Source organism: Amblyomma mixtum, chromosome 2, assembly GCF_055824585.1.
Source record: "Amblyomma mixtum isolate Tamu chromosome 2, ASM5582458v1, whole genome shotgun sequence".
NCBI lineage: Eukaryota > Metazoa > Arthropoda > Arachnida > Ixodida > Ixodidae > Amblyomma > Amblyomma mixtum.
In genome coordinates, this window is record NC_143013.1 from 261,767,394 (window position 1) to 261,780,631 (window position 13,238).

At 48.1% G+C, this 13,238-nt stretch overlaps 1 protein-coding gene across 1 annotated transcript; it reads left to right on the forward strand.

The window, feature by feature from the left end:
• Nucleotides 1-2,294: 2,294 nt before the first annotated feature.
• LOC149363781 (uncharacterized) lies at nucleotides 2,295-9,152 on the forward strand. The gene is made up of 3 exons (XM_089573725.1): nucleotides 2,295-2,871; nucleotides 5,501-5,754; nucleotides 8,902-9,152. Exons 1-3 carry the CDS (start codon nucleotides 2,613-2,615, stop codon nucleotides 9,052-9,054), a joined length of 666 nt encoding a protein of 221 aa, XP_089429851.1. The 5' UTR covers nucleotides 2,295-2,612; the 3' UTR covers nucleotides 9,055-9,152.
• Nucleotides 9,153-13,238: the final 4,086 nt, after the last annotated feature.

The window sequence follows — 13,238 nt, forward strand, 5'->3', positions numbered from 1 at the left end:
ACAAGCTACACAACAAGGTATGCGGAGACATGGATGGTCCCGACCCCACGGTTAAACTCGGGTAGAGAACGCCTGCAGTTCACTCTTCCGTCCCTGCTAAACGCGTATATATATAATAATTTTGACCTTTTCAGTTCGTCAAACAGGTCTTTGCGTGCTTTCTATGCTAGCATGTAGAATTTTTGTTTTGTGTGTTTTTTTTTCTCTTTTTTTTTCTTTGCTGCCATTACCTGAGTCTACCCAATGTGAATATTGTGTCAGTATTGTATAATGTTCTTTCGCTTTCTCTTGTACCTGCTCATTATTGTATACTTGTTATCACGCTTTGCAACTGCCTTTGTAACTGCCTTGCTGTCAAGCTGCTGCCAAGCGAAAGGGGGCTGCGGCTTAGTCAAGCTGTCTCTCACAGCTTTTTCTGCGCCTCCGCTGTCTGTATCCTTACAAGGCAGAAATAAAGAATTTGAATTTGAACTTTCAAGCCTTTGCCGTGCGACGGCGGTGCACATGAAGTGACCTTTCGCATGACCTCTGTGTGACGTCACGCAGAAGAGCTGAGCGACCATCTCGCGCCGTCTGCGAGTAGTGGCGGTGCCACCACCGGCGACCTTAGATTAGATTAGATTACATTACATTGCATTGGTTTGGATTACATTACATTACATTAATAAGGGAGTAATTACTCATTGACATCCACCCAAGCGCAGCCATACGGCTGCAAAGGAAAGCTATACAGCTTTCTCAGAAACTTCGTAGTTAAAGAAAAATTCGTCCTGGTCCGGGGTTCGAACCCGGGACCACCGCTACACCGGAGCAGTCGCTCTACCAATTGAGCTAACCGGGACGGCAAGCTTATGGTAGGGCGAGAGCGAATTGATCAATAACTCGAAGTGGGAACAGTGTTGGTCAAATGTTTAGGGGAATCCCCCAAGAATTACATTACATTGGATTGGGTTGGAATAGATTAGATTGGATTAGATTAGATTGGATTACATTAGATTGGATTGAATTGGATTGGATTGCATTGGATTGCATTGGATTGGAATGGATTGGATTAGATTGAATTGGAATAGATTATATTACAATAGATTAGATTAGATTAGATTTCATTATATTAGATTAGATTAGATTACATTACATTGGATTGTATAACCGATGCATCACCACAAGTCTAACCGCAAGTACCACCACCAGCTACACTACCAGCTGAACCATGGCGTAGGTACGGATATTGCTTTCGCAATTACCGGGCTTAAAACCAAGCTAAGCCACAGCGAATTTTTTTGTTTCACATGTTATTCTTTATTTTATTTTTTCATTTTTGTGTCTCGTTTTTATTTTCTTCTTTTTACATTTTTATTTATTTTATTTTATTTATGAAACCCATGCATTCGCTAGATGCACCATTATTCATGCCCAAACCCCTGAGCCTTGGAAGCGGAGCGGTAGCGTCTCCGCTTCAAATGCCAAAGGCCCTGGTTCGATTCCCAGCCTCGACACAGTTTCTATTTAAGTAGTGACGCCGAAACGGGGACACATTTGCTAACATTCCTTGGTCACGACAGTATGAGGCAATAAAGGATTTCGCCTTAAAAATTACCCAAGGCACTTTGGGAATTCTAGAGTGTGCTTGGCGAAAGCCTTGTGGTAAACCCATCGCCGCTTTCTCGAACCGCTTGGCGCGTGGCGGGCTTCCCGCATGTGCGGTCTCTGTTTTGATTGCAGTGTTTAAGAGCGAGCTCTCTGGCACCCGCTTCACCGCGTCGCCGTCGCCGTTGTCTTTCGGCGTTCATTCTGTTCATTGGCGTTCGCGTTGACCTTTTACACTCCGATCACTTTAAGGCAAGGAAGCGCTCATAACTGGCTCCCTGGGTCAGTGGACACCTGAATCGCGCCTTATGTTGTTGCGGCTGCAAGAGCAGTTCCCTAGCAACCCTCGTGGTGGACACCCGAACCGCACCGAAGAGGAAGGCAGGCAGTGGGAGTGAAAGAAGAAAGACAAAGATAAGCCGTAGTGAACAAAATGAAAATTCTATTTGAGGAAAGGAAATTAACAGTAGCTGTCTCGGATCTCTCGGTGCACAGCCATCATCCGTTTGTACAGGTAGGGAGGAAGTGGGAGTGAAAGAAGGAACACAAAGAGGGCCCGTAGTGAAGAAAATGAATTAGAGGAAAGGAAATTACGCAGGAGGTTGCGCCGCTGCGCGGAGGAGAGGCCGCAGTTGGCACGATTCCAGCCAACACCACCTAGACGAACTATATGTGGTGTTGTTCCAGCCAATGTTCCAGCGCGAGGACGGACACCGCGAGCATCAACGGACGCCGCGAGCACGGACGGACACTGCGAGCATGGACGGACACCACGACCATGAGCCATTAAAAGCTTTCGCCTCAAAAAAAAGGAAAGAAAAGCTGACCGACCACTAATTAGCCACGCGTGACACGCGCCGCGTCCCGAACACGCCACGTGATGCAACGTCAGCAGTGACACGGCAGCAACGCATTAAAACAGCACTGCTTTGACCCCGAGACACTTCTACTCGGCTCGCAGTGAGGTGTGCATCCAAGGCGACTCTTGACCGCACAGGGACGCTACTGAGTTAAAGCGTACCACCATGGCTGCTGACTGGACAAGACCCTTGTGCAACTGCAACGCCACGCCGAGTCCCTGGGGCTCGGGCCTTGAGACCACAGGGTGCGGCACAGTCGCTCGCCAGGAGCGGCGGCAGGGCTTCCAGCGCCTGAATCTCCGTGAGGGCACGCCGCCGGGCGAGATGGCGCAGCACCCGGAGCGCTTCGCGCACGAAGGCGTGTGGGGAGATTCCGCTCTTCAGCCGGGAGGAGGAGTGGCCACAGCCGGCACACCACGATCAGGTATGGAGTAGAAAATGAATACAGTTGGCGAAATAGTGAATCACAAATGCAGCTACCGCTGCTAACACTTTTCGGGCACTTGAGGGGCACGCCGCATGGAACGCACCTGGCCGCCCTTTATTCCTGAAATTCCGCGCAGAATTCTCATGCAATGGCCGGTACCTCTGACCTTAACACCACACGAGGCCATTCCCGTTGGGCCAAGCATAGCAATCGAAGACGGACGCGGTCCTCATTGTGGAGTTTGCTGCAATCTTGAGGGTCTTTCGAAAGTCGTACCGTGCACTTTCCCCTCGCTTATATATTCCACCTCGCATCTTCCGATTTGAAGCAATAATTTTATGCCGATTAGGCATTGGCTGTAATGCGTGTCATGAGTGCTAGCGGCTTTTTCAATGTGCTTTAGTGCATAATTATTTTCCGGTCTGTACTTTGCGGAATTACATTTAGGTTTAGTCCGTATGGCGCGTTTGTAGTGAATGTACCACTACAGCAGGCAGATTAACTTGAGGGTTCTGGCTTAACGGGTGCTGCATTCTTGAGGGTCTTATCATTTTTTCACGGCTTTATTAGAGCTCGCCCAGCCGCACTTTGGGTATCGAGTGCGTTCTCGGCCCGTTGTCCTGTAGGCGAACGCGTACACGGACGCGACGGCCCCTCTTAGGTTTGCACCTCTACCACACCTGGCAGTCGGTTTGCATGCCTCGTGCCTCAGCAGAGCTTCTGCGCGACGTTCGCCTCCATGGAACTGGCATGACCTTCTCCCGTTCAGGGCAACTCTGGGACTAGTAGTGAAACGTCAACGTTACCCGTTAATGAAGTTCGCCATGCCAACGGCAAAGCATAAACGCAGTAACCTAGCAACCAAACAGAGCAACTTTAAGGTGCCCCTGGGGTTGTTCCAACCAAGGAGGTTTTAAACGAAAGATTCTTGGTTGTGACGTAGTTAGAGCGCTCGGCTACTTAGCAGGAGTACCCGCGGGTTCGAAAGCGGACGCGACGAGCGCGTTTCCACGCGTTTCTATGGAGGCGAAAAGGCGCTCGTGTACTGTGCGATGTCAGTGCACGTAAAAGATCTCCAGGTGGTGGAAATTTATTCCGGAGCCCTCCACTACGGCGCCTCTCTCTTCCTTTCTTCTTTGACTCTCTCCTTTATCCCTCCACTTCCTTTATGAGGGTTCAATGTCCCGAAGCGACTCGGGCTACGACGGACGCCGTAGGGAAGCTCTCCGGAAATTTCGACAACCTGGGATTCTTTAACGTAACACAATAACATGGTACAGTACGAAGGCCTCTAGAATTTCGTCTATATCGAAATTGGACCGCCGCGGCCGGGATCGAACCCGCGTCTTTCGGCCCAGCAGCCGCGCACCGTAGCCACTGAGCCACCACGGCGGGTTTATCCTTACAAATGTCCACCGAGATGTGAGACAGTTACTGTGCCATGTTTTTTTCCTTGAAGACCTTTTTTTTTTTTGACGCCAGCAGTCACAACAGTAGTGGCTTTTGAGGAAAGGAAGTAACACAGTAACTCTCTCACTTCTCGGTGTACTCCTCAACCGCGCTATGAGGAGAAGAAAGGAAGAAAGACGTGCCATACTGGAGCTCTCCGGAATAATTTCGACCACCTGGTGATCTTTATCGTGCACTGACATCACACAGCACACGGGCGCCTTTTGCGTTTTGCTGCCATCGAAACGCTGCTGCCGCTGTCGGTTTCGTAGCCGGGTCCAGTCATGGTATAGGTCGACACGAGTGCATCCTGCCGCTGCTGAGGCTGCGATCTTTTCCCCTCAAGCATCGAGAGACGCTTGTGCCACTGAGTGCGCACATGCGTCACAGTGATTGTGGGTAGCTTTTAGGAAAGGTAGTAGCAGACTCACACAACGTGATACGCAAAAATTTTGGACAAAAACACTTTTGAATGGGAAAAAGTTCTTCAGCCCATTTTTGAAATATTTTACAGGACTTCGCTACACAAAAGCTGCATATTCGCAGATCGTCAATGGCATGTTTTAATTTTTGCCATTAAAGTTTTTTGCGATCGTTAAAAGCGAGATATCCCCATTGGTTATATCTGGCAGACTTTTAACTCCTCCGTGCAAGCCGTGTAAATATTGTAAAAAGAAACGTTTTTTTGCATACCGGAAGAATGGATCGTCACCTACACTTGTACCTTACTGCTTTACAATATTCAAAATTTCTGTCCACGAATTTTCAACGTGACACAAGGCCCTATCGTTTGTGCCGCCGCGGTGGCTTAGTGGTTGTGGTGCTCGGCTGCTGACCGATCCCGGCGGCGGCGGTCGGATTTCGATGGAGGCGAAATTCTAGAGGCCCGTCTACTGCGCAATGTCGGAGCCCTTCACAACGGCATCCCTCATAGCCTGAGTAGTTTTAGGACGGTAAACCTCATACACCAAAACAAACCAAAACAGCTCCAAATCGAAGCGACCGTAGGGAAAATACTCCTAAACTGCGCAGGAAGGTTATCGGTAAAACTTATCGCAAACGAAATCGATTGAATGCATGCGCAGGTTTCCGTATTCGCCATATTTATTGACATTCAATCTTGTCATGCGCTGCGCGAAAAATAGTACCTTGATTTTTGACGACTTCGTTGTCCTAGCCACCCGGAAGCAACGATGGTGGAGCCGGCCCTCGGTGCAGAAGCGCCGAGAACTCATCGGACTCCGACTTCGAGGCGTTCTGGGTCGGACGACGGTTGCTTTCCCGAGTGTCCCGTGCCAGTACCTCGGGCAGAGAATGCAGCTACCCGAAAGGGAGCAGCCTGCGCAGCCCGCAGTCCAGGCAGGAGCCCAAGGCGACGCCGTAGTCATCGCGGATGCGTTCTCGCGGACTGCAGATCTACTGGGCGCGAAGGTACGCAACAGCTTGTGGCTCTAGTCGAATAGATCCAAGAGCTTCTCCTCTTGCTGTTATTATTCGTGCGCTGGAAGAAAAAATACGCTGCACGTGTGTTATGAATGCGCCGGACGCTTAGCCCATGTAGTTAAAGCAGTTTTTTCTTCGCATATTCAATGCGCACGTCCTTACATTGGGTGTGATATTTCTATGTTCCACTGGGAAGGTTTTTCTTCGCCTCTCCCAACACCTGCAGCCTACACCGGATTCCCGCTGTGTGCGGGTTTCCACATAACTTGAAATGCCTCAAAAGGGGCACTCAGGACAGATTTATTTTGGCCTGTATCGATGAAATGCCAAGTTCTAATGACATACCGATTGTTCTCACCGAATACTGAGCTTTAATTATGTATAAGAGATCAAATTGTTATGTATCCTCACAGCTAGCCATTTCACAAACCAACTCTGCCGTTGCCGAGTTTTTCTATCACGGATCCCAGGAGGCGAGGGTACACCGCCATTTTCCTTCCGTCAGCAGTGAATGAGTCCCTTTCGGTTTTGACGTCATAAGTACCTATTTGGTCGCGAGAAAAGTGTATCCGAAAAAACATAACGCAGCCATAGAGAGCCATACAATCGATTTTTACTGAGAAGAAAAATATCATAAAGTTCACAACAAAGTGCCAACTTAAGGGCACCCTGTTCTATACAGTTATCTAAAGAAATCTCTATACAGTTATCGTTTTCGATGGAGGCGAAATTCTAGAGGCCCGTGCACTGTGCGATGACAGTTCACGTCAAAGAACCCCAGGGGGTCGAAATTTCCGTAGCCCTTCACTACAGCGTCTCTCATAGCCTGAGTCGCTTTGGGACGTTAAACCCCCACAACAAACAACAAACCATTATGCTTTGGGACGTTAAACCCCCAAAACAAACAACAAACCATTATCGTTTTGAATAAAAAACTTTTGTTGCTCTTTCTGGGTACGTTGACACTTGTAAGGAATGAGAGTGCGTATTTATTGGCTTGCAAACTCTGTTCAAAAATCTACTCGCCATTCGATCCAAACTCTGGACGTCCTAAACGAAAGGGACCAGTTTCCACCGTATTGAAATCAATGGTGGTGTAGCGTAGCCTCTGGGATCCGTGACTTACACAGTGGCACCCCATGCATTTTTACTTGCGAAATCAGCTGGTTTTGGCGACACCTTTGGTTTCAGCGCAACAGCACTGCCTAACACAGTCTGAGCCAAAAATCTTGCGTGAAGCTCAGCCTTGAAGGTGACGTTGCTTAACGCGGTTCTAGCCAAGAATCTTCTGTGAAGCTTGACCTTGAGGGTGACCTTGGCCAACCTGGACAATTTTAATGAATATTCCGCGACTGGATTTCGAACCCGCGGCGGTGCGAACAGATCAGCTTCGCTATCCACTGCGCGAGAGCACTATGCTATATCCCCGCAGCCGATCACGCCTCGTGCTAGAATAAATACAAGATGAACGCAAAGCAAAACCTTGAGTCAAACAGGCTAAACACGTGCTTTCGCACTTCTACTCCGATTAACGCATTTAAAACCCTACCACTTCTTTCGGTCTCTTCTAGCTCTTAAAAACCTCGTTTTTTTCGCGAGGGTCCATGGTCTCATGATTAGAATGCGGTATTCTACTGATACAGGCCAGCTTGACATAGGCCCCACTATCCCTCTATGTCTCGCTGATGGAGCAGAACACCGTACCAAACAGGTGCGCAGTGCAGGCTTCGGATAATTTCAAAACATAGATTTCAGAAAACGCTTACGACGGCGACCACGGAAACGTTTGATTGTGAAAACGATTTCCTGCTTTTCTGGCAAACATGCTTTTCGTCAGTGTGATAGTCAACACGAATTGTATTGAAATGTAGTGATTTGTTTCGTATTCCAAACACATAACGCAAAAGTTAGCTGCGAACGTATCGCTATGATGGCTGTTTAATACAAAACAGGCTGCAGTCCAGAAACGTTATTACCTTCACTTGTTCAGTCATGGGCAAAACCGGAAGCGTTCTCCCTGACAGCAAACAGTTTGCTTCTCCTCGCTAGTCACACACTGGTATTCTTCTAGGTGATGCTGCAGGTATGGCCCCTCTTGCTTTAATGATTTGTATTAGTTAACTGATTGGCCCTGCAGCTGATGAACATTTTTTTTTCATGAAGCCATTCTCTATAAACTTCTGTGTATGATTATTCATTGAAAAGTGTCCATAATTGGTAGTAGCCTTTCTGCTAACCAGGTTCAGTACTTAGCATGCTCACATGACCAACAATACTATCGGTGTCATGCCTATCGGACATCGCATTGCAACGTTGCATATCTTGTTCCCTAGCTGAGAAACGCCACATGGAGTGCTCTGTGCCGACTCCAGTAAACGAAAATGAGATTTATGGTTGCTTTAAAGACGCTCGAATATACTTGACGCTTACGACGACTCGAATTCGAAATATTGCCTCGGCACTTTGAGTTAAATGGGCAAACGAGGAATGTACACAAAGCCCAAGTGGTAGCACCTGAGCCTGTTCCCGAAGCGAGCGCTTCCTCTACCTCCTCCTGAACACGTCCAGACAGCAAACTAATGCTGGCACACGTGACAATGTCAGATCGGTGAATGAACAGCCACCGCCCTATTCACCACCCTGATTCAAAGCGGATGGCTGTAGGATCCTTCTATTCATCCACTCAATTCGGGTCTCCAGATTATACCTTCGCAACTCTATTCTAGTAGCGTGGGAAAGGATGCTTGCCCATTTGCGAGGGATTCAGCGCCATACGGCAAACAATAGCATGAGTGTAGTTTAGGCATAGCACCATTAGCATAGTACCTTTCTTGGTGTCGAGTGTGACGTTACTGCATACCAACTCCGAAGTGCAATATGCGCAGGATTCGCATCTTTCCTTTAGAAAAAAATGTTCGTCTGCAATCAGTAAGCCACCTGTGTACCGGGACGCCGGTGGTCATATAGAAGAAAAAACGAGCTGTACTGAAGTGCTGTGGTTCCTACTGACTTGTTTGCCATATGCGTCTGTGTGGAGGTTTCTGACGTTAGAAAACGCTAATTTTAACGCATTTCATGCGCATTTGTCGTGTTCGTTTTGTTTCTGCTGGCTCAGAAAAAGGGCGTCTTTCGCAGGTTGGTCTGAGACGTGAGCTCCTGCATAAAGGCAGTTCTACCTTCGACGGACACACGGCACCTGATGCGGACACACACACGGCCCCTAGTCTGCCACAGCATCTTCCCGATTTGCGACGGGCGGCGTTCACGACTCTGACAACTACCTGCTAGAGCGCATGGACGCCATAGAGAATTCTATCAACCGCTCTGAAGACCCGTGAAAGAATTCGTTTACTTATGTGTAATAGCCTTAAAAGGTTTTCATGCCATTTTGAGTCTGACTGATTATTAAAGCGAAAGCTTTACTGGCCTAGTCAAGCCAAGGTCATCGACGCCACAATTTGACCTTCAAGTGGAGGTGCGGTGGAGGTTTGTCAGCCACGTGACATACCACGTCACTTGCCGCAGCTGCAACCGCGCCCCGTCGTCGCCGTGCCCACAGCTGCGCCGATCGCCGCCTTTGCAGCTGTGGCCACGTGACTGACCACGTGGTTCACCGTTTTCTGGAGTAATTAGACGGCGCTGCTCTCGCGGCATTCGCATTGCAGTATGGATGGAGCGAGTCGGCCGGAGCCGTCTACGTAGACGGGACGATTTCGCTAAACGAGGCTTAGCTGACCTAGACTCCATTTTTTTTTAAAGCCTCATGTTTCAAAACAGAAATCCAAGGCACAACATGTTCGTGGTCCTGAGGCGCACAAAAAGTCCAGATTTCGAGACCAGTGGCTGCATTTCTCTCGACGGAAATACAGCCATTGATCTCGAAATCTTGTCTGCAACAGCTGCATATTACCGGCACTCACATACGGGGCAGAAACGCGGAGGCTAACGAAGAGGGTTCAGCTTAAGGACAACGCAGCGAGCCATGAAAAGAAAAATGATAGGTGAAACGTTAAGAGATCAGAAGAGGGCGGATCGGTTTTGGGAACAAACGCGGGTTAATGACATCGTAGTTGAAAACAAGAGGAAGAAATGGGCATGGGCAGGACATGTAATGTGAAGGCAAGATAACCGATGGTCCTTAGGGGTAACGAAGTGGATTCCAACAGAAAGATTCGAACGTAGCAGTGCGCGTCAAAAAGTTAGGTGGGCGGATGAGATGATTTTTGCGGACATACGGTGGCCCCAACTAGCAAAGGCGAGGGTTAATTGGAGAGACATGGGAGAGGCCTTTGCCGTGCAGTTGGCGTAGTCAGGCTGATAATGATGATGGCTGTATTTGATTTGGCTGGTAAACCACTCTGCGGATAACTAGGCGTCCTCGATTACGAGGGTGACGTCAAAGCCACCACAAGTGGAAACAGAACTCTCGCTTTGACCACTGGAGACCTCCAACGAGGCCAAGCGAAGCAGGGAGGCTTTGGTAGCGTCTTTTTCTTTCGTGCGTTCTCGTGGCCGGTCGGGCAATGAGCGCTCCTAAGTATCCTGCATTGTGAATCAACCGGTGTAAAATGTTCTAGTGGGGCAGGTAATCAGTGCAATAAGGAGAGATATACAGTCTACGTTACAGTCTACGTTAGGACAGAGTTAATTGGAGAGACATAAGAGAGGCCTTCGCCCTGCAGTGCGCGTAGTCAGGCTGATTATGATGGGTACACGTCCCTTTTGTGTATAGAGGGTGCGAGTAGTGGGCTCCATGGAATTAAAATTTCGAAAATAGCTCATGATTTCTGAGAAATCTGCTCGTGATCATTTTGGTTGTAAGCCTCCACGGCTCTACATGCGTGCAAGCGTTGCCTCTAAATCAAAGAAGTAGCAACAAGGTGTCCGTTTTTATGCAGGAGAGTGCGCCGATGGATCACTCTAGATATTGGTTACGTGGACTCTACATATGTGATGCAGGTGGGCTTTCAAGTGATCCTCTTTTGGAGCAAAGTTACGACTGCCAAATGCGATTTTTTTTTTCTCAGCAAACGTCATCCGGCTTTCGTTTGTTGGTATGAGTTTAACGTCCCAATGCGACTCGGGCTATGAAGGACGCCGTAGTGAAGGGCTCCGGAAATTTCGACCACCTGGGGTTTTTTAACGTGCGCTGACATCGCACAGCACACGGGCCTCTAGAATTTTGCCTCCAACGAAATTCAGCCGCCGCGGCCGGGATCGAAGCCAGGCTTTTTTTCACTTGCCCGTAGCACAGGCTTGCCTATAGTCATGACCTCCTGATTCAGTAGTCTTGCCTTGCATTTACATCAGAGTATTCCTGATTGGGTTAGTGCGCTGTAGCAAAATTCCTCAGTAGAAGCAGGGCACTCTGAATTCACCGGTATCCTGAGAACGCAGACGCACACTTTTTGCTGAACTGAATAGAATGATAGTGTTAGTTTCCTGTTTTATAAAAAAAAACTTAGTTTTCAAGTGAAGTGTTAACCTCTCAGTGGTCCACAGAAGCCGCACATCACAGGTACTTTTGTTCACTTCCGGTGTCTGGAGCAATTTGCTTCGCCATTGCCTAAAATCCTTCAAAATATTCATAGTTTCGGAATCGCCTCATGTGCTAAAAGCCTACATATTGATATATCCTTTCTATTCTCCTGCAAACTTTACGCAAATAATATTTATCTGAAATAAATTTTTATTCATATTGTAACAATAAACCCTCTTTCTGAATGCATTCAACGGTACTTGCTGACTTCACGCACGCTAAAATCCGAGGTTAAATTCAGATACAATCCAGACTACCTTCAAAAGAGGCCCCACACACCTTGCCACCCTGGAAGGTGGCATTGAAAGGTGCACTGAAGAGGAATATGAACTCGTCATTTTGCTGCGGGAACTAGATCTACACGTTCCCAGCATTCTTAGAAACATCGATTTATTGCCTTGTGCGGCCCATTTCCCTAATTAAATCGGATTAATGTACGGCTCCCGCCTTTTTTTCTTTAATTCCCCGAATACAGTAGGAGGAGTCGACCAACGCATGGAATGCCTTCAGGCAGTCGCGTAGCAGCTTTACTTTCGCTTTTATTTGTTTTTTATGTTTCTGTGAATAAATAGACCGGAGAATAAATAGACTACATAGCTGCAAACTAGGCCCATGGAAATAAAAACCGCGTGGACTATTTGCTTTCGCTGATCACTACGTATCACTCTGCCGATGGCAGGGCGGCATGCCGCCACGAGACCGGCTGAAGGTCTGGTCGACTCATCCCACCGTATGGGGGGAGTTAAAAAAAAAAAAAGGCGGGAGCCGGACGTTAATCCGATTTAAGTTAGTTAAATCGGCCCCACATGGTAATAGTTCGAAGTTTCTAACGTCGCTCGGAACGTGTAGATCTAGTTCCAGCGGTAAAAAAAAATTCAATGGGCACTTTCACTGTCTAAAGTGCGTAGAGGCGAAAGCGTTTTCCGAACCGCTTGGCCTATGTGACACTGGTGACGTCACCACTGGATGACGTCACACATAAGTCATGACGAAGTAATTAAAGTTACTAATTAGTGGCAAACTACTTATTAATGACTAAATACTAATTAACTGCTAATTAATGACGCTTAAGCTTCGCCTTTAGGAGCGGAATGCCACAGCGTGTTGTAGCGCTGCCAGGCAGTCCACGGAACACCACCACCCGTTTCGGCGCAATGCCTTGTCCTTTGAACGCGTATTGTATCTGTACCGCTGTGAGCTGTGTAGGGTCAGAGGCCTCGTCAGGCACCATTAGCCTTTAGCTTCTGTCCCTGCATCAGACTCTGTGTTTCCTCTGATGCTGAAATAAAGTCTGAAAAGGAAATGGCGCAGTAATTCTCTGTCATCCCGGTAGACACCCGAACTGCACCGTACAAGAAGGCAGGAAGTGGGAGTGAAAGAAGACAAAGAGAAAGAGGGGCCGTAATGAAGAAACTGAAAATTGTATTTGAGGAAAGGAAATTACGCAGTGACTGTTTCACATATCTCGGTGGACACCCGTAAAAACGCTGACACAGCTGCCGACACGACTGCTACGACATTATGAGTCTTTAAAGGCTTTTGCCTTAATACGAGTTCAGATTCCTCTTCAGCGCACCTTTAAGGGCTGATTGCGAGAGTTCGCTCACCATTGTCAGGGTTAGCGGATGCAGCCCACATCTCTCTCCCATCATCCCACGTACCTTCACCGAACCTGGGGGCCAGTTATGAGCACTTCATTTCCTTAGAAGGCTCCGCGTGTAAAACGTTGTCAACGCCAACGAACGCCGACGGCCTATGGCTTCAGCGCCGCGTTTCTGGCACAACGTTATCAATGCCTGCAGCCAAAATCTCACCACACCCCGTACCTATAAGTGCGATTCAGGCGTCCACTGACCCAGGGAGCCAGTTATGCGCGCTTCCTTTCCTTAAAATGATCGCAGTGTAAAATGTTGTCGACGTCAATGCCAATGAA

Coding starts and splice junctions, on each gene's coding strand:
- LOC149363781 (XM_089573725.1), top strand. CDS start 2,613: ATGGCTGCTGACTGGACAAGACCCTTGTGCAACTGCAACGCCACGCCG. Junction 2,872..5,500: donor AGCCGGCACACCACGATCAG/GTATGGAGTAGA, acceptor TCGTTGTCCTAG/CCACCCGGAAGCAACGATGG. Junction 5,755..8,901: donor CAGATCTACTGGGCGCGAAG/GTACGCAACAGC, acceptor CGTCTTTCGCAG/GTTGGTCTGAGACGTGAGCT.